Below are 23,784 nucleotides of genomic sequence, written 5' to 3' on the forward strand. Positions count from 1 at the left end.
GGCTGGGCTGGGTGTATGGGCTACTGCCCAGGTTGGTCTGTGACGGTATCAGCTTTGCCTTGACTACCCAGCACCGAAACTTTTCTGATAGTGGCAGGTCACCTGCAGATGAGCTGTGTGGGACTGAAGAGCCACCCAGTGGCAGTCTCCCACAGGCTCCCCACAGGCCAGCAGTGGTTTGCAGCAGACTGGTCTGGACAGTGGTCAACTGTTGGCTAATTGTCTATTTGCTTGTCAGAGCAGACTGTGACTGCCGTGATATAACTTCTTCTTCTGTATAGATGGAAGATATTAAGCAGTCCCTGACTGTTGGTTCTGAATAATTGCCAGTCTTGTTACAGCCCACGGATTTATTTGTTAAGCCACATCCTTTTTGCTGTTGTAATCTTATTTTGAAGATTACACCAATTTTATTAGTAATCTAATAGGCTGTTTCTGTAGGCAAGTCGCTGGTGGTGCTTGGCACTAGAGGTAGTTTTTGTTTGCTGTTGACTTTTTAAATCAAAATGAGGTACAGTGCTTGGCTTTGGTAAGAGTATTAATGTTTCAGTATTTGGGAAGTGAGTCTTCTCAGGGGAAAAGTCTGGCTCAAGTAGCTGAAAACTTTGCAAAGCTGTTGCTGCTGCTCAGAATGAAGAGTATTTATCATTGACAGAAAGTGGAAAGGCTTAAGACAGACTTGCATGAAAATATGAACCTCTTGTGAACAAATCTACTCCTGACATTTGTATTGTGGCAACAACCTGCAGTTAAGATGGTTTTCTGGTGTCAAAACTTCTTTTTTCTGCATGTCAAAAGACCTTAGTACAAAGAACTACATTCCTATTAACTAGCAGCATTTGCAAATTAATGTGAAGTTTATTCCATGAGGGTGCAGCCCATGTGACTGCTTTATACTTCTCAGCTGTAAATGTTTCTGAACTGGATGTTGCCAGAAAATGGATCAGAACAGCTTCCCTGTTTAGAAATCTTGGGTAGTCATTTCTGTTCCACAGTAGGGCAATTTTAGTATAAAACACTATTTCCTTGAGTACTGACTTAAGGTGGATAGTTGTCTAGAGCATCTTCTTGCAGAGGATTGTCTAAGCCATGTCAAGGACTAGCTTGGGTGATGGACAGACCTGGCAGCTGAGGTGAAAGACAAAAAATGTTTGTGCCTGCCAGACCCTCCAACTGGACCCTTTCTCCAGTGGCCTGATCTGTGGTGTAGCTGAGCTGGGATAACTGGGGTGCCGTGCAAGGGTGGTCCCTCTCTGCTCTGCCTCTCCTTCCCTGTGCTTATGTCCATTTGACCCCATAGTGAGCTGGGGTGGGGAAAATAAAATGCTGAGGAAGAAGAGGACAAGGTCACCTTTGGATGGCAGCCTGCAGTGATGTCTGCCCTACTTGGATGCAGCCTTCCAGGTCAGCTCCTCTTTGCATGCTTCAGTCTTCATCAGCCTTCTCCTTAGGCCATTGTAATCACACAAAGAAAAGTGTTTTCTTTGGTGCGTGATGGGTGTAAGATGCACTTCATAGTGGGTTAGGTGGAGCTGCAAAACTGGCTTAAAAATATTCTCTGCTTCAAGTTCCTTCCAGCAGCTTCTCTTTCGGCTCAAAGAAGATATAGCAGAAAGGATGGGAAAGTGCCTCAGAACTGGTAGTGCCCTGCTCAGACCTGAGACCTGCCAGAGGGACTGACTGGAGCAAACCCCAATGGTACCGCAAAGCCCTGCAGCATTTTTGGCGCTGGCTGTTGCTCCGGGACGTGCACCAGATCTGGCAGCTGCTTTTCTAGTGAAAGTGCAGAAAGAGTTCCCAGGTCGTCTTTAGTTTCTTTCTCCCTTTACAAAAAAACCCACCCAACCCTAGACTGCCCATTGCCCATGATCTCAAGGGAATAACTTGTTCATTTTTTTTGTCCACGTAGCCCCTCTCCACACCCACCTTTTGTGTCTTTCGAATTCAGTATAGTGGGTGACTCAGTACTAAATATAAAGCCTGCTTCCGGCATCATCTGCCTGTGGCTCATTTCCTGGAGCTGACATCAGTGGAGCCTCCGATTTCCTTATGAAATAGCGAGACATGAGATATCCTTTGCACGGTGTTCTGGGCATACTTGCTGACTTCTTTGGCGACTGCATGGCTCCCTGCTCAAAGCTGTGAATAACAATTACTAAGCTGAGCGCTGTTGGAGCACAGGGTAAATTGGGTGAGTCCTCAGATCTGTTTTGCACTGCAAAATCATAATGTAGCTTGCAAGTATTTTTAAAATAAAGACTAACTTTCAGTCCCTACTGCATATGCAAGTTTTTTATTAAATAAGCATGAGTCTGACTAATGTCTTGCTTTCTTCCTGATGACAGGCTCGCTGAAAGAGCAGCTCAGGAAGCTTTTCGAGGGGAAATCTAGCAAAGACTGATCCTTTTTTATTTAAAAAGACTGATAAATTGAGGAGTTAAGGTCAAATGCTTGCTCCAAAGTTGTCAAATCCTTCCATAGCTGTTTACACTGATGAAATGTACTCTGCAGTTAGTCGCAACTGAAGGTGAAGGCAAGAAGAGCCTAAAACCTCAATCTGTATTAAAAAGCACAGGGGAGAGTGCTTCTATCCATCTGTGCATAATTTCACTGAAATTCTTATCTTTAAAAGACAATGTGGGCAGAACTGGAGGAGAGGAGTGTCTGGCACATGGTAGATAGTCACTGATCCCAGTACAAAATGGGATGGTGGCTGGCCACTCAGCCTTGCTTTCTAAAGCCCTGGCTCATCAAGTGTGGTGTTTTCTTTCTGATGGAGTAGACTATTCAGGTTACCTGGTTTCTCTTCCAGCTAGTTACTCTTTTGGCCCTGTCCCCCTCCCCCCCCCCCTTTTTTTTTCTTAAGGAGAGGGATGCTCCTGAAAGTGCTTCATATTCAGCATCAGAGCAGGCAGGGCCAGTCGCAGGCAGGAGGTTGAGCCAACTTTGCTGCTCCTAGAGGCCTACTGAGGTCCACTGATGCTCTGCTGGCTCTGGAATCTCCTGGGGCTGGTGTGGCCCAGCCCTCTGGTCATAGGGATTTCTCTAGCATGGGGATGATGGAGGGGGCCAGCATGCCCTACACCACCTTGTCTGGATGACGGTGGAGCTGGTTATATCCCATCAAACAGCTTTTTTAGGCAGGAGCTGTAGGTGCCTGCAGGGAAAACCCTTCCCAGAAATCACTAGGGCTGGTGTAGCATGCTCAGGGACTTGTGCATTGCCATGGGCTTCATTAGTTGTCTTGTACAGCTTACAATATTAGTATGGCATTTCTTGGCGTTGCTAACTAGGAGTGAAAAAGACTACTGGAGTGAGCAGGAAAGCCTGGTTGTCTTCTCCTGGGCAGTGGGACTCACTGGGGAGAGCAGTGGGGCTGTAGAGCCCACTGTAGCTATAGGCCAGTGCACTGAATGCTTTCCTTCCCCCAGAGCTTTGCCACAGTGTCTATTCTTGAGGGTTAGTGGTGAGAGCAGAGGGACAAGGTGACTCCTGGATATACCCTCTCTGCTCCCTTGTCATCTGGAAGGCAGCAGCTGCCGCTCCCACAACCGTAGCTGAGTAACCTCTGGAGGGCAAATAGGTGTTAGTGGCCTCCCAGTGAAACTTGGCAGCTGGAGCTGGGGAGGAGATGCATCCTTGCGCAATGATGCGCTGGAGGGATCCTGTCGGTGCTGCAAGTCCTCCCTGTGTGTAAACCTCCATCCCAATGCTCTGTGCAGGGGAGCAGACATTACCTGAGTAGAGTAACTTCTGAGCACCTTGGGCATCTTGTGCTTCCCTAAAAGGCTTTCTTAAAGAGGAAGGAAGAGGAAAATACACTGGTATGCTGGCTTAACCATAAAACTTTCTATTTTGGAAGAGCGATGTCTGACCAGCTGTGCTCGAGGAAGTGGGCTGGGAGTGCTGAGGAGCTGCGTATCCGCTGCCTGCTGTCACCGCACCCCGGCACGGTGGGTCTTGGGGCATGACGCGGAGATGAGTGGTGCTGGCACTGCTGAAGGGCTATTTTAGTTTTGAGTGTAATTGCAGGTTGGACCAACAGGACTGGATTTGGAGTATTTGGAGAGCAGAGTGCCCTTGAAGCTGTGGAAAAACTGGCTATCACTGATCTTTTGCAAATGTGAAAGATAGGTGTTTCACATGCACTGTGTACGCAGCAGTTAAACTTCTCCTCGTGGTGGAGCCACTGAGGATCTGTGCTGACTACAGTGGGTAGCAATGCGCTTTTTCTTCCTGGCAGAGGGAATGGTAATAGCTGTTAGCCCTGTAGGATGCATTACACTTGCCTGAAAAGTGAGTAAGTAGAGGTTGAAGATCCATGGGCTGGTAGTTTTTAGGTGTCTGCCTCTGCAGTGTGAATCTGACACCTGCACACCTGCAGGTGCTGCTTTTCTATCCCAGCAACACAGATGCCAGAGACAAGAAGAGGTTTTTCTTTTGCATCCCAAAAGCAGACGTTACTCCTGCAATGATAGAAGTCGCAACCTATTTTGGGAGCTGAGTTTTGGCATGCTCCCCCCAGGACCTGTCAAACCCCAAATCCTCAGCACTTCCCAAACCTTTTAGCATGAATTTATTCTGTGAAATGTGCTCACACATAGAGTGAAAGTGGAGGGGCTGAACTTCCTGAAGTAAGTTTTTCTTCAGTTTTGTTGGATGTTTGCCCCAAGATTTCGCAGACTAGATGCAGTCACTGGTTTGGATCAGAATACTCAGATGGGCTCCATGCACCCAGGGACTGATGTGATGCTGAAACCAGTTGCTGATGCAAGTCGGAGCAGACTCAAAGTTGCTCTCCCCTAAACTCTGCCTGATGCATGGTGGAGTGCAAAAGTATTTTTCAAGCCAACTTCTTTCCTTTTAAGTTGCAGCTGCAGTTCTGGGCATAAAACCCTCTATTTTTATTTCCATTATATTTACCATCCTGAGGAAGCTGGCAAGTTGTGGGTTTTGGGTTGGTTTTTTTTTTGTTTTGGGTTTGGTTTTTTTTTTTTTTATATACCTCTTTTGAAGCTTTACAGCTGGAAGCTAAATTTTCAGGTGACACCCAAGAAATGGGACTAAGCAATGACTCGCTTTCCTGGCTGATGTAATTTTAAAAAGAAACAAAAAAACCCAATGACCCTATTGGTCAAGTATTTTTAATTTTTAGAACGGTCATGGGTTTTTCAAATTCTTCACTAATTCAGGTATTGTGTTTATTAGTAAGTGACATCATTTCCTTTTAGCTATAGGAGGGCTCAAACATTATGGACTCGATAGGAAGAGAAGTTTCTGAAATACGTGATTATAGTTTGGAAATCCCACTTAATGGTTGTGGTGATTGATTCTGCTCCTGCGCATTGCATCAGCAACCACGTAGTACATGATGCTTCTGTTGCTTGTGTCTTCCTGGCTGGTAGCAGATGTCTGCCTGTGTTCTGTCTGGAGCAGACAGGGATTAATTGTTGAGGTAATGCAATATATTACAGTACGGACCAGCTCTGAACTCTGTATTTACCACTCATTCAGACTACTTTTTTTTTTTTTTTTTTGAGGAACTGGGGGTGAATAGCAGGCATCCTCCTCAAGTGCAGACTGAGGCCAAATAGGTCTGGATCCTGATTGTTCTGTTTGTGAGTTCCTGGGTGGGTTTAGCGACATAAGTACATAAAATACAAACTCCACGTTGCTGTTTGGCTGGACAAGCCGGGAGCTAGCGCAGCGAAATGCATTTAATTTAAAACATTAAAGGTAAAATTCGGTGGTTTTTTGTTTTGTTTTTTTTTTTTAAGTTACAAAACTTAGTTTGCTTACCTGAAAGCGTTATCTCCTACTACCTGCTGCTCCAAGGGCCTGGCAGTAGAACAGGAGCTGGTTGGTGGGGGGGACACCCCCTGCCCGTGACCCGCCTGGCCCCTTCTGAACGTCGGTGGGCGGGGAGAAGGGCGGAGTGATTGGCGGTGGGCGGGGAGAAGGGCGGAGTGATTGGCGGTGGGCGGGGAGAAGGGCGGAGTGATTGGCGGTGGGCGGGGAGAAGGGCGGAGTGATTGGCGGTGGGCGGGGAGAAGGGCGGAGTGATTGGCGGTGGGCGGGGAGAAGGGCGGAGTGATTGGCGGTGGGCGGGGAGAAGGGCGGAGTGATTGGCGGTGGGCGGGGAGAAGGGCGGAGTGATTGGCGGTGGGCGGGGCGCCGCCCTTCCGCAGCCGCGCGGTGGGCGTGGCAGACTCATCAGCGCTCGGGCCGGGCGCGAGCGCGGGCGGAATTCTCCTTCGCGGCGCGCGGCGGACAGGTGAGGGCGGCGGCGGGGCCCCGCAGCGGCTCCTTTCGCTCTGCTCTTCTCCCCAGAACGTCTGGCGGTGCTTAATGCTGTAGGAGGGGAAGGAGAGTAGCCATAGGCGGAGCGGAAAGATTCGTTTCAGGTTTTAATGCGTTTTAAATTCGGTATTTATCTGCGCCGCTGGCTGAGCAGCGGCGAGTAAGTTAATTTTTCAAGTGAAGGACTGAGGGTGTGCCTTCCCAGAAACCTTAGTCTGGGGCACATCTTACCCCGTCTCAATCTGCAGCAGGCTTTTCAAAAGCAGAACTGCTTAAACCTGCGTGTTAGAAGTGTTAAAATATTTAAACCGTTGCCTTGCGGAAAGTGTGAGGAGCACCGAGTACTTTTGGGAAATGGCTGTAGGCTGCTGGCTGTGGTGACTCTCTAACTTTTTGGGATCTTTTGCTTGGAGAGACTGGGCTTTGCCGTGCTGGTGGGAATGGTGTGTGTCATCACAGCCTGGCAGCAGTTTGTTTCCCAACTAAGTTTATCTTGCTTGTTTTCTGGTGAAGACTGGCTATACTTGGTGCTGGGAGCCAGTGTAGACCCTCTCCAAAATACTTTATCAGTTGTTACTGGCTAAAACACTTATATACCAAGTCCTTTTAAGTATGGGACTGAAATGCTGAGTTTTTTGTGCTGAAAAACTTAGACTTGATGTGTCAGGAAACCTGTAAAACACATCTAGGGTAGCTTCTTCATGTCCTGATTTTGTTTATACTGAATGTGTTGCTCTGAGGTTTTGCTTAGTTACATTTTGCTCTTCCTGCATTTATTCTCCAAAACATCTGGCTGTAAAAAATGATTTCCACAGCTGGAGGACTCTCACACCCTCCTGAAATTTGGACTAATGATGAGGTTGTGTGCTGTTTACAGTGCACACATCTCTTTAACCACTACATTTGTCCTAGGGGTATCGGGCACTGCCTGAGCGATAAATCGAGGGAGGAGGCAAAGCAGCTTGAAGGGACCCAATGAGAAGTTAGTACTTGACTGCAGGAGTGTGCTGGATGTGTCTTGGGAGATCCTGCCAGGCCTTGAAACCTGCTAATTAGGGTGCATTTTGCAGAGATTATTAATGCTTGTCAAAAATCCAAGTGTCACTGAGTAGAGCTTGCCTGATCCTGGACTGGTGACTGCTACCTTTTGCTCCCCATTGCTACTCCCCATATTAAATTAAATTATAGAGAAGTGTGGGAAACACCCTGCTGTCAGAGTAAACGTGATTTCACTGTCATGGCAGCCTCCTGGGAGGCAAAGACAGCAGCTTTCCTGCTCTTCTAACTGTTTCACATTAATCTTTGAGATTAATCTTTCTGCTTTTGTTCAGGGTAGATAGGATCTGTACTATCTTCTTTAGAGAAAATCATTGTTGAATTTAAGGGCTTTTTTCTACTTCCAGAAGCTGCTAGGACATCTTTGCAGTGGCACTGATTTATTGCAGTCCAGTGATGCTTTCTTGCTCTGAATCAAATTATTTTGACTTCTTTCCCTTTTTCCCAAGTGCTTTCTGGACAAGATTACAGGCAGCAGGGGAAGGATGGAAAAAGGTTTTTCTCCTTTTATCAGTAGCTCTTACTAGTAAGAGATCAGTTACTGAAATTCCTGATTTTTAAGAGACTTTTGAAACATCATTCCAGTGCTTAGAGTATGGTTTATAGTTTCTAGTGTTTTGTTTCTTATTTAAGAAAACATTCATTGACACACTTCTCTGACTGTTTATCATCTGGGCAGCAGTTGCAGGGCTGCCGGGATTTCAGCCCTGGCTGTGCCATTTCAGGACAGCTCTGTTTACCTTCAAACTGATAAAACAGCCTGCAAAATTGCTTGACTGCTGCTGTACCTTCTAAGAGATTGCACAAAACCCACCCTCCCAAAATTAATTGCTGAAACTCCCTATTGTCCAGCTTGCCGGGGATCGGCACCGTCACGCTGGGTGTTTGGCTTGCAGGAGCTTGTTTGCTGGTGTTGAAAAAGCAGTGAGTGTACTGTGATTTAATTTAGGGATCGAGTTGATTCCCCTTCCTGGGCGGGAGGGAAGTTTAACAGACTGAGTAATGCTTCTTGCTTTATCATGGCATATTGAATACCAGTCGCTTTACCTGCCAAGCAAAGGTGCTACTTGAGAACGGAGGCTGGAAGTGCGGAGGAGGATGGAGATGGGTCTGGGCTGCATGGTCTCAACTCCTTTCAGCCTTTGAAGGGCTTTATCCACCTGCCAGGGCTGGGGCACAGGCTGAGGTCTGCAGCTCACCCTAGTGAGGAACTGGTCTCCTTTTGAGCTGAATCTTGGGAAATGGAGAGACACATGCTTAAAGCATGTTGAGGGCAACCTGCAGGTCTTAGCAAGCAGGTCCCAATCACTTCTGGGGAAGGAAGTTTGCACTGATTCAGCCTTGTGATCCTCATCCCTCCTTGCTTATGCAGGCAGGGAATGTTGGCTTTCTTACCATCACCATGAGAGTCTGTACTCAAGGCATCCCTCATTTTATGACAAGTTTTGCAATGAGTGGTAAGAGGGGGGGGTCCTTTCTTGGAGTTATTTATGGTTAAGATACAGAATAAGCAGAAGAGTTTAATGCTGCTCTTTATTTGGGGAACTATAAAAGAAATAAGAATTATCAGTATAAGAATCTTCTGAGAGGTTAGCATGATTTTTCTGTACCTGAGCCAGGAATTTATATTAAGCCTTCTGAGTCTCAGTCCATTAGCTGATATCTGACCCCTGCCCCCCCTCTCATTTACTTTCTTGAATTTAGATTTAAATTATCTCTGAATGTTACTTGCATTTGCAAGTTCCAGGCAGGATGAGCGTTCAGCTCCTCCTTTCTTGAGAGGTCTTGAAAGGATTACCTGTTTCATATAATAATTGGTTAATGGAGAATATTGCTGTTCTGTTTCCACTAAAGTGAATGAACTATAGAAATTCAAAAGTGAGTTAAACCAATCTAGCAGGTTATCTTCTCGATTGTGCTCTAAGCCTGGAGTAGTTGCTCTGCTAAAACCAGAAGTGTGCCAAAATGCAACATTTAAAACTATTTAGCAAAGAGGCTTTTGAGGACTGATTCATTGGTGCCTTTAGCAGTGTTTTATCTGGTTTCTACTGTGCTCTGCAGATTATAAGTACTCTGTAGATACATGCAATAGAATAGGAGCAGTGAGGTGGTTGATATGCTGTAGCTGTGAGCCTGCAGCATGATGGGGGTGTGTGATTGCAGTTGCAAGATCTAGCAGGCAGCTGCTCTCCTTGGAAATCAGCACTGCCCCCCTGCTTTGACCATCCATCCGATCCAGTTGGCCCTGGTCCTCCACATCAGGAGCCTTCAGAGAAGAGTGTAGGCCTGCAGAAAGCTTTCTGTGCTTCTCCCTTCCATTCAAGTCCCAAAGCAGTTTTAAGTTTCTTTTGGTTCAGCCTCCTCGTAGTAAACGCTGGGTCATGAGAGTAAGCAAGCATCTATCTACTCTATTCCAGGATTGCCTGTCAGCCCCTTAATGCGCATCAGAGGCAGATCTGGCTCATAGTCCTTTAGGGCTGGATGGGAATGTGTTGGGGTTGACTGCATTGAGGACAGGGAAACCTTTTTCTCCCCCATCTCGTGCACCTGGAGTGGAGGCATTTGTGTTACTCTGACTTGTGCTCCCCTCCAGCCTTTGGGCAACTGGATATCACGTGGCTGAGTGTCCTCAGCTGCTTGCTGTCCTTCTGTTTTCTGTATCTGTGAGACAGGGGGATTTGTGTACTCTAATCCCTACAAATTTCTGTGTCCTATCCCCAGCTTTCAGTATTCTGGATGCTGGCCTGAAGGACATGGCTTTCCTGGGCTCTTAGCAAGGGTCTGATTCCTATTTGATGCTGTGAGCAGGTTTGATGCTGGTTTGGGGGTTTCTGTGGGTACCTGCTATAGCTCTGTTCTGCATCAGGGCGCTGAACATATTGACTGTTACCTGGGTGTGGCTGCACCTCAAAAAAACCTCCTTGGCTGTGCAGAGGAGTCAGAGGCATGTGAATTGGCTGATGGGTCAGCAGTTGTTTTTAATGAGGTTTTAAGATGATCAAAGCTAGTGAATCTGGTTCTGTCTTGAAGGGGGAGAAAACACTTTGACAGCATCCAAAAAGTGAAGGACCAGGTTGTCCAGGCTGTCCATGGATGTTGTGGCAGTGGTTAAAGTCTAAGCAAAAGGTATAGGAAAACTGGTTTGCTGCAGTTGTTCCCATATTGTTGGAGTGATCCTGCCTCTGTGCAGCCCAGATCCCTGCTAGGCATCTACCCAAGTGCTGCTTAGAAAAATCTCTGGCATTGTTTGATTCAGCTAGGAGACATTGGGTTTGTAACCTGGACCTGCTGGAGGAAAGTGTGTGTCCAGAGATGGATACCCCATAGAGACATGCCTCCAAATGTAGGAAGAGCCACTGGCAAGCAGTGCAGTGACTAACTTCAGCATGTGTCTCTGCTCATGTTGGATTTGACAGATTTTTCCCCTGCAGCATCAGTGAGTTGTGTAACAACGGGACCAAAGTCTCACAGTCGGCTCCCAGGTGAAAATAAGCATAGGAGGGAGCTTGTCTCTCCCAGCATGAGGGTTTCAGGGACTTGAAAGAATATAAAGCAAAACCCTTTAATGGGACTTTTGCTAATTTAGAGATGCTTCAGAAACAGCGGCTGGCGGTAATCTCTGTATGGGATTGGGAAGAAGTGAGCCATAAGTGTCTGTGCAGTGGGAATCGCTATCTGTGGTCCTTGTGTCCTTTCCCTGTGATGCAGCAAGTGGCTGTATATCAGCTGGTGGGCTACACAACCAGCATGGACAACTCAAAGCATGTACTCTGTGTGTAAAGGCAGTAGCTTGAGGAAGCTGGAGAACTGGGAGGTGGGAAGTAGTCAGTTCAAACAGCAAGACAAGTTTAAAGAAATTCAGTATTAGAGTTGAGTTTCTGTGCAGTTGGTCCTTGGCCTGTTGACGTGGGTTGTTTAGTGCTGTGTATGGACAAGGAAAGCTGGATTATGAAATAAATGGAATAAGTCATAAAGCTGGATTTGAGTGATTGCTTTGCAGGTGTTACAGCCCAGTGCTGTCAATAATTAAAGCATTGCAGACCTTCAGAGCAAAGCTGTAGTTTTATCGGTGTTGAGCCAATGTGCATGAGGCTGGGGAAGCCTCGTTGAAGGGAAGAACCACAGATGAGAGATGCAGCTACTTGACCAAGTCTGGCACAGCAAAGAAATACCTGCTCAAATCTTCATGTGCCCCTTTCCCCCTGAGGGAGGGGAAACAGCTGAGTTGATAGGAGCACCTCTGTGTTTTGCGTGCATGAGCGCCACATTCATGCAAAGAGCAACAGCAAAGGAATTTCTGGGGGACAGTGGTTTGTAGCAGTGTCACAATGTTGGTAAATTTTTAAGACACCACAGTGGTGCAGTCTCTGTGGATGGGGTAGCATCTCCTAATCGCTGCTCTTATCAGTATGACACCTATTGCCATGTGGAAGGACAAATGCATGGCAAAGGCCAGGTTTCAGACTGTGTCTATGGCCGGTGACTGTCTGGAAGGTAATTGCCAAATGAAAAGTCATGTGCTTCTAGCAGCCTGGTATTTGATAATAACCACATGTAATGAGTGGGTGCTGTCTTGGAGGAATTTGATGAACAAAACATTGTTTGAAACACACAAAGTGATTATGAGCAGGAGAGGATGGATTGCATGATAGGTTTTCATTCACAGGCCATCAATCTCTGAATTTCCCTGTCTCCTCCCAAAGCAACAGTAAGTATTTATCTTGGAGGACTCATCAGACCAAGTCTGTGTATCGCAAGCTTTGACTTCCTCCTGTTGCTGTCACGTTTGAAGATGGCTTTGCTTGGACTGGACCAGAAAAATGAGCCAGCAGAACTGTTGGGTGCGCCTGATGATGAAGTGCAGGGAGGAGTATGTGTGCCCTCTCCTGCCTGCAAGCATTTCCAAATGCAGCATGAGTGTAGGGCTGGCTGGTGCCAGAGGAGGAGGGTTACTGCAGTCAGGAGATCCCTGCAGCATCCTCTGCATCATCCCAATCATCTGGGAAGGGATGTAAAGAAAATCTAGGCTTTCAGCCCTCACCAGGAAACTTGCTTCCCTCACTGCTTTGCCCTGAGCAGAGTGCCTGCCCTGGGCTGGTCCAGCAGCTCTGGAGCTTGCAGAGCCATGCTGGGGTGGGCACAATGCTACTGGCCCTGCAGAGGCAGTCTGTGTGGCATTAGGGGAGAGGCCCTTGCAGCAGAGGGCTAGAAAGGACTTTGTGGTGCCCGAGATTCACACATCTTGCAAAAGGAGCCAGGCTGGAGAGGAGCGGTGTCAGTGGGGCAGAGGAGCGCGGACAGTACCCCATTCTCTGATGCGGCTCTTGGCAGGGCCCAGCCTTACCTGCGAAACAGAGAGGAAGAGGAGGATGGGGTGAGCCACAGGAAGCCTGGGGGCCAGATCCTACGTCAGCTGAATCACCAGGATTCCCTCCAAATTAGTGAGGTGGCTGCGTCAGTGCCCTGTGCTGCAAGCCTGGGGGCTTTGGCACTTGCCATGGGTTGTGGGGGACCGAGTGCCTGGCTGTCAGGCTTGTTATTCCTAAAGCAAGACTGATATGTACTGGGTTAGTGGTCAGAGATACACGGGTTTTGAAGTATTTTTAATTGGCTAATGCTGACTGACTTGCCTTCTCATGTCTGGAGCCTTTGTCATGAAAAGGCAGCAAAACCACAGGTTCCTCTAAAAAGGGGAATACATACAGCGTGAGTCAGTGCTCCAGACTAGGCCTAACTTGCTCTTTTTTTTTTTTAACCAGATGGAAAAAGGACATATTAATACCATTTTGTTGACACTTTAATGTGTCTCTGTTTCCCTGTTTGAGTAAACAAATTGATGCTGTTCATCAGTCAGTTGTAGAGATATTAAAGCAGGGCGGGTCTGGGAGGGACGAAGCAGCTCGGTTTTCAAACTAATGTGGGGCTGCTAAGAAAGCAAATTCTTCCATTTGGATCAGCAGCAAATTCCAGCTCTGTTTCTGTTGGAAGTGTTCAAGTGGCTGTCAGGAAATATTTGGTTGCCCTGTACTTTCAGAACTGAATTAATCCTCCAGCTTTCAAGGAGCTGTGCAAATGCCTGAATGTTCCTTTCACCCCACCTTTTTCCACTGATCCCCTGTGCAGGATGCAGCTCCCAGGGCTTCCACTCTTGGGGAAGAGTCTTGGGGACTTTTTCTCCGGGCTTGAGTGTTTTTAAGTTGCTGTCTGAGCAGTTAATCTACCCAAATGTCCTGGTTATCTTCTGGCACTTATGCTGGAAGTGCTGAGTGCCACAGTGGAGGCATTCTCTCTGGTGACAGTCCCTGCTGCAGTGGCGTGTCTCCAGGTGGCCTGCAGATGTTAAAGCACACAGGCTGGGGCAGCTTTATTTGACCTGCCCATATTGCAGTTGTCTGGAGAGCAAATAAACTAACCCCAATTCAGTGACTGCAGTGTGTTTAGAAGCTATAAAACTTGTTTGCACAGAAACTTTATACAGTCGCTCTCTAGGAAGGAAGCTGATACTCAAAAACCTGAGATGCACTTAAAGCAGCTCTGATCTGCAGCATGAAGTGAAGTCTTCAGAGGACAGAAATGGGCTGCACTGTCTGCCAGCCACTCTTCTGTGAAGATTCTGTCAGGCATTTGTGTGTTACGCAGCTGCCTTTGCTTTTCTTCTGTAGGGTGGGGGATGAAGACACAAGCAAAAGGGACCTGGAGCAGGAATTGCTTCCTTACACGTGATGTTTATGTTGACCGATGGACCATCTGTCACCAGGGTATAAAATGGGTGTGAGATCACTAGATCACGTCTGTCTCCTCTTTTCCCCTCGTTCTCTCTAAAAAAGGAATTTAAATGTGAGTTTGTCTTTGGCTGTGATTGCATGCCCTGGCAGAGACTTTGCTCGTGGTAGAAGTGAATGTGATGTGGTGAGGCGTGAGCAGCGTGGTGCTGCATCCCCACAGGGCTTCGAGTGAGGCAGCTGATGTGTGATCCCCATGCCAGTGTGATAAAAGGGCTTTTTATGTCCATGAAGACAAAGCCTCTTGTTTAAAAATGCAACTGAATGAAAAACATGATTCTGAATGCAGTAGATTCGGCTATTAAAAACAAACAAACAAACAAAACCCACACAACAAAAAACTGTAAAGCTCCCCTGCCCCCCTGGCCCAGTGTGCCAGTGATGGTGTAATACCTCTCCATTGCAAAAAAACCCCTCTGTAAATTTGCTTCGGGAGCTTGGCAGTCTCTGTCAACTTGCAATTTTGTGGCCCACTAACCTTTTCCGTATACTGTTTTGTTACATCGTAACATATTTCCACTTCCCAGACAGCCATAACAAGGTCAGGTGTCTGCTTTTTCTCTGTTGGTTCAAATTCTCTCTTCTCAAACAGAGAAACAGAGAAGGAGGAAGCAATAAGAAAACCTGTTTTATAGGCTTACTGACTGAGCTGAACAGCATAGGGACTGGAAGGGAAATTTTCTTCTAAGTGAAGTCCCGCACAAACAACTGCAGGGCATATCCAGAGCTTGATATTTCCCTGATAAAGTCAAACAGCAGCTTTTTTAGAAACTTGGCTTATTGTGGTGTTAGCAGCTTGTTTTGGTGTTAAAGATGTTAAGAGATAGTCAGCAGCAAATTAAATTCCAATGAAGTGGTTAGCTAATGATACTTTTGGAAATCCCTTTTTAAGGGAAATCCTCATGGTTTCAAAATGAATTGGTGCAAATGAGGATTAGGAAGAAGGCAGAACTTGTGAAGGAGGGTTGGTGGAATTTTTTTAGTCTCGTAGCTTGGCCTCTCCTGCCTGGCAGCTCATGCCACCAGCCTGCCTGCATAGCCAAAACTGTCTCTCTTCCTGATAGTGTTCCCAAGTGTTTCTGCCAGTGGTGAAATCCACCTCTTCTAGTGTGCACCAAGCTTGCTCAGAGCTGATTTTCTTGCTGAGCAACTCCTTTATCCCCTGGAATAACAGCCAGGTTCTGTTGGCTGCTGGAGCACCTGTGGGAGTGTGGCAGGGAAGGGGCTGCTTCAGGAGCAGGGGTAGATCCCAGTCTGGCCGACTGGGCATCCAGCAAGACAGGTAGTACTGCACACAGCATTCCTGCACCTTGCAAGAACCTGCATGATAGCATTTCCTTGGTAACGCCTAATTTGTAATCTGTGAAACAATATAAAAAATCTACTGTGGTGAATTTTTTTTTTTTTCCCCTGACGCAGCTTTGCTGCACTTCCTCCCCCTGCCCCATTGCAGTATGACCCCAATGATGAAGTTGGCCGTCTCAGTGTTGGTGGCTTTACTGGCTGCTAAACATCTTGTCGTGTCCACTGGCAGCTCTGCAGATGCTGGGAGGTGGGGTCTGATGTGCTTTTCTTCATGTCTCTGCTAGGATGCAATTTCTTGTTGACTTTCTCTGCTGCTGGCACCTGTCTGAGCTGCTTTCCCAGGCTGCCACACCTGCTCATCGCTCTCATCTCTAACGACTTTGTTCTTTCCAGACTGAGTGAAGTGTTACAGAAAATGAGTATTTACAGCTACAGGCAAACTTGTGTTCTTAAGCTAACAAGTGCTTGTGAAGGCAGCTGGAGCCTCAGACAAAAGAGTCTTGCTAATCAGAACACAGGCATTTGTGAAACTGAGCCTCTTGTCGCTTGAGCGGCGAGCCAGCCTGTTCAGGATCCTGCTTTCTGACAGTCTGTAAACCTGAATTCACCCCTCATCCTTTTGCTTACAGAGGAGGAGACAGCTGTGTCTGTTCCCATAGGCAGAGGAGGAACCTTTTATTTCTGAACTTAGAGCAATTGTAGCTAACAGTGGGAGCTGGAAAATCTTGGGATGCAAATCTCATTTGAAGTTGTACTGATCCTGCTCAGATCCCCATTTTTAAAGACTCTAAGCTAGAACTAGCATATACGTGTGCTAGAATGTGCTAATCAGTGCCTACCTTTTTGTTCATGAACAGGGATTGCTTGCCTTGTTTGCATTGTTCCATCAGTAGTTGGTCTCCCTTGGTCATATTTGCCAAAATGCCAGCAGGACATTTGATGCTGCTGTCACGGTTGTCCTGGGAAGGGGACATGGACAGGTCACTGTCCTTTCCCATCTTTATGGTGATACCTCCTGTCCAGGCTGGCTGGGTGACACCAATCAGTGCTTGGAAAGGAGGATTATAACAGATGGCTGTAGGAACTGTATGCTTCATCCTCTCTGTTTCTTAAACACCAAGCAGATCTGATCAACGTGGAGTTTCTGTGTGCTTGGTGTTTGAGCGTGGCTGATGCTTGCTGTTCTGCAATTGCTTGCAGTGTTCCTGCCGTGCCTTGCTCGGGAGGGTGGAGGGGGTCAGTGGCAGTGCAAACAGCCTCTTGCTTACATGGCTTATTGAGAGACCGGCTCTGGGGACATAAGCAGGTGTTTATTCAAACAGTTTTCTTGTAGAAAAGCAGACTATTTCCTTTTTGCAAACAGTATCAGGTACACAACTTTGTGCAAAAAGACTTTTTTCAGGTGCTGTCCACAGTCTTTATTATTGGGTGTGATAGATTTGTACTCGGGTGACAGACAGGCAGAGCATTCAGTATCTTTTGCATTAATATTTTAACTCTAGATTCTGACTTTGTTCAAAGTTGTGGAAAATCCCTGGAGATGTGAGCTTTTTTGACCTACAGAACACACTGGTAGCACCTACCTTAATGTGTGCAGAACAGCATAGCCCATAAAATAAATACACAGAGCTAAATATTAACAAAGCTAATGGGATTTTTGACTTGTTAAGGGGTGCATTTCCCATCTTCTGAGTTTCACACATCTGGTTTCTTAGTGGAAAGATAAACATGGCTTTGAGAACTGTAGTGACCTGGTACTGGTTGTTGCTATACTGCTGCTGAAAACTGCATGCATTTGAACACAGCCTGGTTTCACACAGTGTCCTTTTTCTCTGTTTAGGTACTCCCTAAATTCATGAGATGGCCAACACCACGCAAATCTCCAAAGATGAGCTGGAGGAACTCAAAGAGGCCTTTGCCAAAGTTGGTAAGTCACAGTGAGGAGGGCACCTTGCTCCTGTCTGCGGTACATTTGAAATGGTTTCATCTCACCCCTGTGAGCAGCGGTGCCAGCAGGATGTGGGAAGTGGTGACCTTCTCCATGCCAAGGTGTCCCTTGGCAGCCTTGTTGCTTCTGGCTTGTTGCTTCTAGCCAGGGAGCACAGAGGAAGGGACATGGGCTGTCAGTGAGCACTGACAGACAGCCTTGCCAGGGTCGTCTTTGTTGGTTTCTGATGTCAGAAGAAATATCCAAACAGGTATCACATTACTTTGATTCAGGCAGCACTTCAGGGCTTGCCGAGCGCTTGGTTATGATGACGTTGGTTTTGGCAGAGCCGTGCAGATGGTCAGTGTAGGTGCTACATTTCTGGTTTGTGCAGGTGCATTTGAGGCACCACGTTTGGTGAACTTGTAGGCAAAATCTAATTAATGTCTGTTTACCTGGCCTTTACAGGGTAACTTGCGGTGATAATAAAATGCTTTGCGGCTGTGGTGCATGTGCATTGCCCTCTGGTGGCTCAATTTCTTCTCTGGTTCTCACCTCCCTAACAGCCCAAGCTCCCCTGCCTGCTTTCCAGCTTTCCTCCTCGCTGGCGTTGCAGAAGCCTCTGGCAGGCTGCTTTGGGAAGCTGAAATGGGCAGAAAACTGACATCATGGAGGAAATTGTTTTCTGCTGGTTTAGTTTCCTGATATGGCGTACTGGAGGATCAGAGAAAGGCCAGGGCGGGGTGGGATGGGCAGCTGTACCACAGCAGTGTGGACTGAGGTCAGTGTATGCAGCTGGAGAACCACACCCAGGACTGGCACCATCCAGCAATGAGTTGCACAAGTGATCAGAGCCAGTTGTTTCATTTTCCTGACTGGACATCAGTATCGCTTGAGCACTGGTTATAAATACAAATTGGTATTTGCCTTGCATTTGTATTGGGTAAACTGCCCTCTAGAGCAGGGTGACTATTAAAACTCTCACTTGCTCAAAATCTGCAATCTGCATAGAAAAAAAATGAATTTCAAAGACAACTGGTTCTCATGGACCAGTATTCCCTGTTTGGACTTGAAGCAAGTTGCATTTTAGGCAGTTCCCTCTCCTGTCTTGTTCTTCCTGAGACTTTTCCAGCAGCTGCAGAGGGAGATGAGTGACCATCATGCTTCTTGCTGCCTAATGTGCCTCTGAGTACAAACCTTAATAAGGCTGGGATGCAGGCAGACCATTCTGTCCTTTGAATTTAAAATGATTAACCTGGCTGGAATGTGGTGGCTTTTTGTCATTAGTGTGGGGGGAAATTATCGAGATTATGTTGGCTGGCTACCTTTGCACCGGAAACACAGAGAAACCCAAGTCGAATCCTGATTTGTTTTAGGAAACCAGCTCACCCTGCTCAGGAGGTGGGTCCCTGTTCGGTTTTAAATTATAAAAGCAGTGTCAAAAGTGTTATTGAGAAATGTGATAATTAGGTGGACATACCCACAAGTGAGATAGGATTTGCTAGTTCTTTTCAGCTGTCTTCTGTTTTGCGTGCTTTAGGCATGGTACAGCCCACAAGCATTGCTGTGGGACATACCTGTCAGGAGTGTCTTTAATGCTCTCATTCCTTTTATTCTTGCCTAAAGGAGCTATATTTGCCCTGGGATATAGAAATAGTCGCTAACTGGGTGACTTTCACTGGGAACTTCTAATGCCATCTCTAGGAACGTGAAGAAAAGTTGGGCTAAGGCTGCTGTCTAAAATAAAGCTTTTTTTTCATCTCCAAGCTACATGGAAGACTTGGCATGCAGCTGAGAAGCATGACTATAACAAAGCTCAGCTGGTTGGCTTGTAGGATGTTGTAAAGGAGATGTGGGGAGAGGAAGTGTCTCATGAGGTTGTTTCTGCTCACCAAGGTGTGCCCCTCTCCAATGCACAGCTGCATGGACTTCCTGGAGACCTGCTTTAACTCTAGCATGGGGCAGGTTGCTCCTCTGGATCTGTAGGTTGATGGGACTTTAAAGGTGTGTGTTTGACCAGCTTTTCTGTATGCAGCTGGACTGAATTGAGACATCTGGTGATGCTGGAAGGCAGCAAGGTGTGTTACTATGTACTCTGTCACCACTTGCCTTCCATGCTACTTGAAGGTATCGTATCCCCTCTCTCCCATGCAGCTGGTGTGCTGTTCTCTGGCAGCCACCAAAAGGCAAGGGGCCTACAGACTACCTACTGCTTACTAGAAGCCGTCCACGGGTGAGAAATCATGGTTTAAGGTTAGCACTAAAGTCAGCCACAGCTCAGACAAGCAGCTCCCATCATCATACAACCAGGTATTTGTATTGGAAGTGTAGGGGGAAAAAAAGCACTTTAGCATCTAAAAAAAGTAATTAAGTGGGGCATAAGAATTTTCTAGACTTTGAATGACCCACAGGTTAGTGAGAGAAGAGCAGGCTGCTCCAAATCTCAGCTGATCTCTGAATTTGTTCTGTAGAACACGTTTGTGTGTGTGTGTATGTATGTATGTACTTGGCCAAACTGGCCCTTCATAAGGGCAGAATGGCAGAACACAGTCTGCAAACTTGCTCTGTTTATTTTTCTGCCCGGTTTTAATGCATAGATAAGCATCTTTTCTGGAAACATGAAGTACTTAAAAATCGTAACCCAGCTGAACACTTTGTTGCTGCTGCAAGGTGGTAAAACAATGCTCTGAAATGTTAGCTTAAGGCAAATAGGGATCTGTGATCCTGCTAGAGTGTGTCCTGCTGAGCATATATCCTTAAAAGGAAACGTGTGGGTTACTTTCCCCTCTTGCATCCTGTTATTTAAGCTATTTTAAGTACTTGTCGGGAGGAAGCTGAGCCAGAGCTTGAAGCAGCTTTTGGGTTTTGTTTATTGCGGCTTTGCTGCGCCACCTGCATATGGGCAGAAGATGGTGCCGTGCATCACTGCAGTGACCTTTCCCAGGTTTAGTACGCTGGCATGCATGCATCTTTCAGTAGAAATAGGAAACTTCAGATGTGCTGTAGTTTCCTTTCCATCAGGCAGATTATAATGAATCCAGGCTGTAGCTTGTCTGTTAAAACAATTTCGCTTTCTTCCATTAGTAATTCCGGGCTGTATGCTGGAGGATTCAATTTGGGATAGCTTCTATTTTGACAGCCTCTTCAGCTGTTGAATAGCATTTCAGATTTTGGTAGAGAGGGCTTTTAGACCACCTTCTGACTGAAGTCTGGCCCTGTAGCAGGACATCCAGCAAGGCACCATATGGTGGACCTGCAGTAATGCTGGAAATAATTATGAAACTTGCTGGTGCTGCAAAGGTGACTACTTTTTTCATTGAATGCTGCTACTTTGTACATTTGACTGTGATGCCAGAGGAGGAACAGACAGCAGGAAGGGCAGCAGCTGCCCTGTGGGATAGGGGTCTCAGGCCTATTTGTCGTGTTTACAGGGCTAAAGGCTTTTTGACATGTTAAGAGAAGAATGGGTCCATGTTCCACTACACTGTCAATCACTTGTTAAGGTTACTTAACTCTGCAAGCAAGCCAAAACCACGGGGACTAGCACATCCACCAAGCTTTAACAGTTAAATCTGCCCTTCTGTGGCCAAGAAGTTAAAACTTGAAATTAGAGCATCTTTACTGCAAAACCGGTAACTTGGTGTGGGGCCTTGCGGTTGAACCAACAGACCTGTCTTGCTTGTAAATCCCACTCCCCTAATATCTGGGACATAGATGCTCTTTTAATATATGAAATAAATCAGTGATTAATTTTTTCCTCAGCATACTATGGAAAAGTAACTCTTACAGGTGGGTGTTTGGGATGTTGTTAAGAGTTGGAAGCATTTAGGTCCTGAGAGCCAAGGGTTTTGAGTGAGTTATGGTGCATTACTCAACAGTGTGTGTCCTTCACATTTAATTAGGTGCTGTCTGTCTGAGCCCAGTGCAGCTGCTGAAAACCACTGGTGTGCAGCCCCTCCTGAGGGACAGCATCTTTCTGGCTGCCATGCTCCTGAGTCGCATGAGCTCAATGTGTGGGCATGTGGCAGAGCTGCTTTTTTTTTTTAATGTTGGTGAGCAGAGGTGAATCTTCTTTGAACTAGGCACACCTGGAGGACTGGGAAGATGCTGCTTTGCAGGGGTAAAAAATGTTGACCCAGACTGCAGTAAATTTCTGATATCTGCCCTGCAGCCAGGTTTGATGCTTTCAGGCTGAGATTGAGGTCTGCTGAGCAAGTGTTGATAGACCGAACAATGGCCTAGGCTTAACTCCTCAGTTGCATTTCAATCAGTGTTTTTAAGTTATGGTTTCTGTTCTGCAAGCAAACCAATATAAATGCAAGGCTGGGGATTAATTCCTTGAACTAGATTGTACCCTTGAAAGATATGAGGGCTTCATGTGTAGAACTGAGCTCTAAACAGCTTTAAGCATCATTTTACCTGTGCATCCTTCCAGTGTATTAGAAACAGGGACTTTGGAGCTTGGTTCCCTGCTGTCTCACCCAGCAGGCCTCTGCCTCATGAAATACCACATACTGTGTTTTCCCTTTCACTTCTGAATAGGCGCAGACATGGCACATGCAAGCCTGGTTCAGAAACACTTCTGAGTGCTTAAGCGAGACATATCAAGAGGAAAACCTTTATCAAATTTGAATCAGTCACACCCGTGATGGTATAAAGGATACAATATGTATTTTAAGTCTTATTTTTCTCTGTCCTTTGCCTACTAACATTTGGGTAGATGTAAAACTTAGGTGTTTAGGTGGTGGATTGATTGAAAGAAGTGATGAACAGGTGTTTCTGGATTTACTTGCTTAATTTGGCAGGATGGCAAAGGATTGTGGTTGGTTCAGTCAAGCACAGGGTAAAGCAATAGGTGTTGGCTGTAGGCATGCTGATGGTGAAGCAAACTTTGGTTTTGGGTCCATAGGCCCTGGAGATTACCAAATCCCTTCTTGTCTGATTTCTTCACTGGCTGTGAGGCCGGGAAAAGATGCTTATTGTGGAGTTAGATTTAGTAATAAGAAAACTGTAACAGAAGAAACTGTGATTTATCTAGAGGGGAAATAGTTTTCTGATGACATCTCAGGCTGGACTGTTTAATAAAGCTTGCCTTTGTAAGCTTAGAATTTTTTGGAATAAAATTCTAAAATTGAAGACCAGACAGTAGTATGTTGCTATCATTAATCATTGGCTCAAACCACTTTATTTCATCAGCATTATTGTAAACACTGACATTTCATAAAGTAGTTTAATGTATTTATTAATCTGCTGGAATTGATGCTGCTCTTTAGTTTGAGATCTAGGGACTGGGGTGTAGGAAGGGAGTACAGGTTTGCTCTGTGTTATTCTGGATGTTTGCCACTAAGCATTTGAATTTCACTTTCTTGCTAACTTATAAAAACAATTTTAAAATCCCATATGGATCTAGAAAATGAGGAAGATTGGAGTGGTGGTGTGGATGTACTGCTTGCTGGAACACTGGTGTGAAATAAAACCTAAAAACCACAACCGACACTTCATTAAAAGTAAATTGACTTTCAAAATTTTGCTAAAAAAAGGACTTTAGAACTATCCTGATTTTTTTTCTTTTATTCTTGAAAGTATCTTCCTCTAAGCATAAATACTGATCCCAGTGGCTGTGGTGTGGGATTTCCTCTTGAACAAAACTAAATACTGGGATTGGCGCAGCCTGGGGAGCCAGCAGCAGCCTGCAGTCAGCGAGGGTGTTCGGGCAGCAGAAGCTGTTGCTTGAGTGGAATTTAACTCAGTGGCTTTAGGGAGAAGCTGCTGCCTTATAAATAGCAGAAAAATCCTCCTGTGTGGTATACGGGCAGAACGGTGGCTGGGTGCCTTGCAGCACGGTCTGCTTTTGGCAACTGTTGGTGGTGAGCTGCACTTGGCAGTGCGCTGTCACAGTGCCAGGAGCTCTGGAGGTGCGGGAGAAGGTAATGCAGCTGCTTAAATGTGGAGACTGCTCTCGTTTAGCCTTAAAGGGCTCAGCTGATGTCTTCAGTGCAGACAGTGTGTCGACTTTGCAGAGCCCGTGGTTGAAGGATGGTCGTAGGAGACTGCCAAATCCCCACCTCCTCAGCCCATCCAGGTGTATTCCTCACCAGCAGCAATCCATGGTTGGTATCTCCCCACAGCCCCAGCCCTGGGGAGGAGATGGCAGCTCAGGCACTGAAGTCACTTCCCTGGGCTGTCAGTACCACTTGCCTGCAGCAAGGGGATTAACGTCGCTACTGAGCCTGTAACACCACAACGTGCCCTGAAGCCCTGTCTCTCCGAACACGCTGGAGGGTCATGCTTATGTCTTGGGATGTGAATCTGGGCTATCCGACTGCTTCAAATGCTCTGGCTGCTCATGACTCAGCTGTGCTGAAAGCCAGGTACCAGCTGTGCTGTGAACTGTCTGCTCATCCTGGTTAGCCT

General features: G+C 46.4%; 1 protein-coding gene across 5 annotated transcripts in view; it reads left to right on the top strand.

Annotated features, from left to right (window-relative positions):
- PLS3 (plastin 3) overlaps window positions 1–23,784 on the top strand; it is a 53,309-nt gene that overhangs the window by 13,985 nt on the left and 15,540 nt on the right. For 3 of the 5 annotated variants that reach the window (XM_074915241.1, XM_074915245.1, XM_074915244.1), the window contains exon 2: window positions 17,284–17,370. In XM_074915241.1, coding sequence (XP_074771342.1) covers window positions 17,304–17,370 — 67 coding nt within the window. In that variant the 5' untranslated portion in view covers window positions 17,284–17,303. Of the gene's footprint in view, window positions 1–6,217; window positions 6,275–14,019; window positions 14,115–17,283; window positions 17,371–23,784 lie in introns of those variants that run through there. The other 2 variants (XM_074915242.1, XM_074915243.1) reach the window with 2 other exon arrangements.

Source organism: Athene noctua, chromosome 11 (genome assembly GCF_965140245.1).
Source record: "Athene noctua chromosome 11, bAthNoc1.hap1.1, whole genome shotgun sequence".
Classification (NCBI taxonomy): Eukaryota; Metazoa; Chordata; class Aves; order Strigiformes; family Strigidae; genus Athene; species Athene noctua.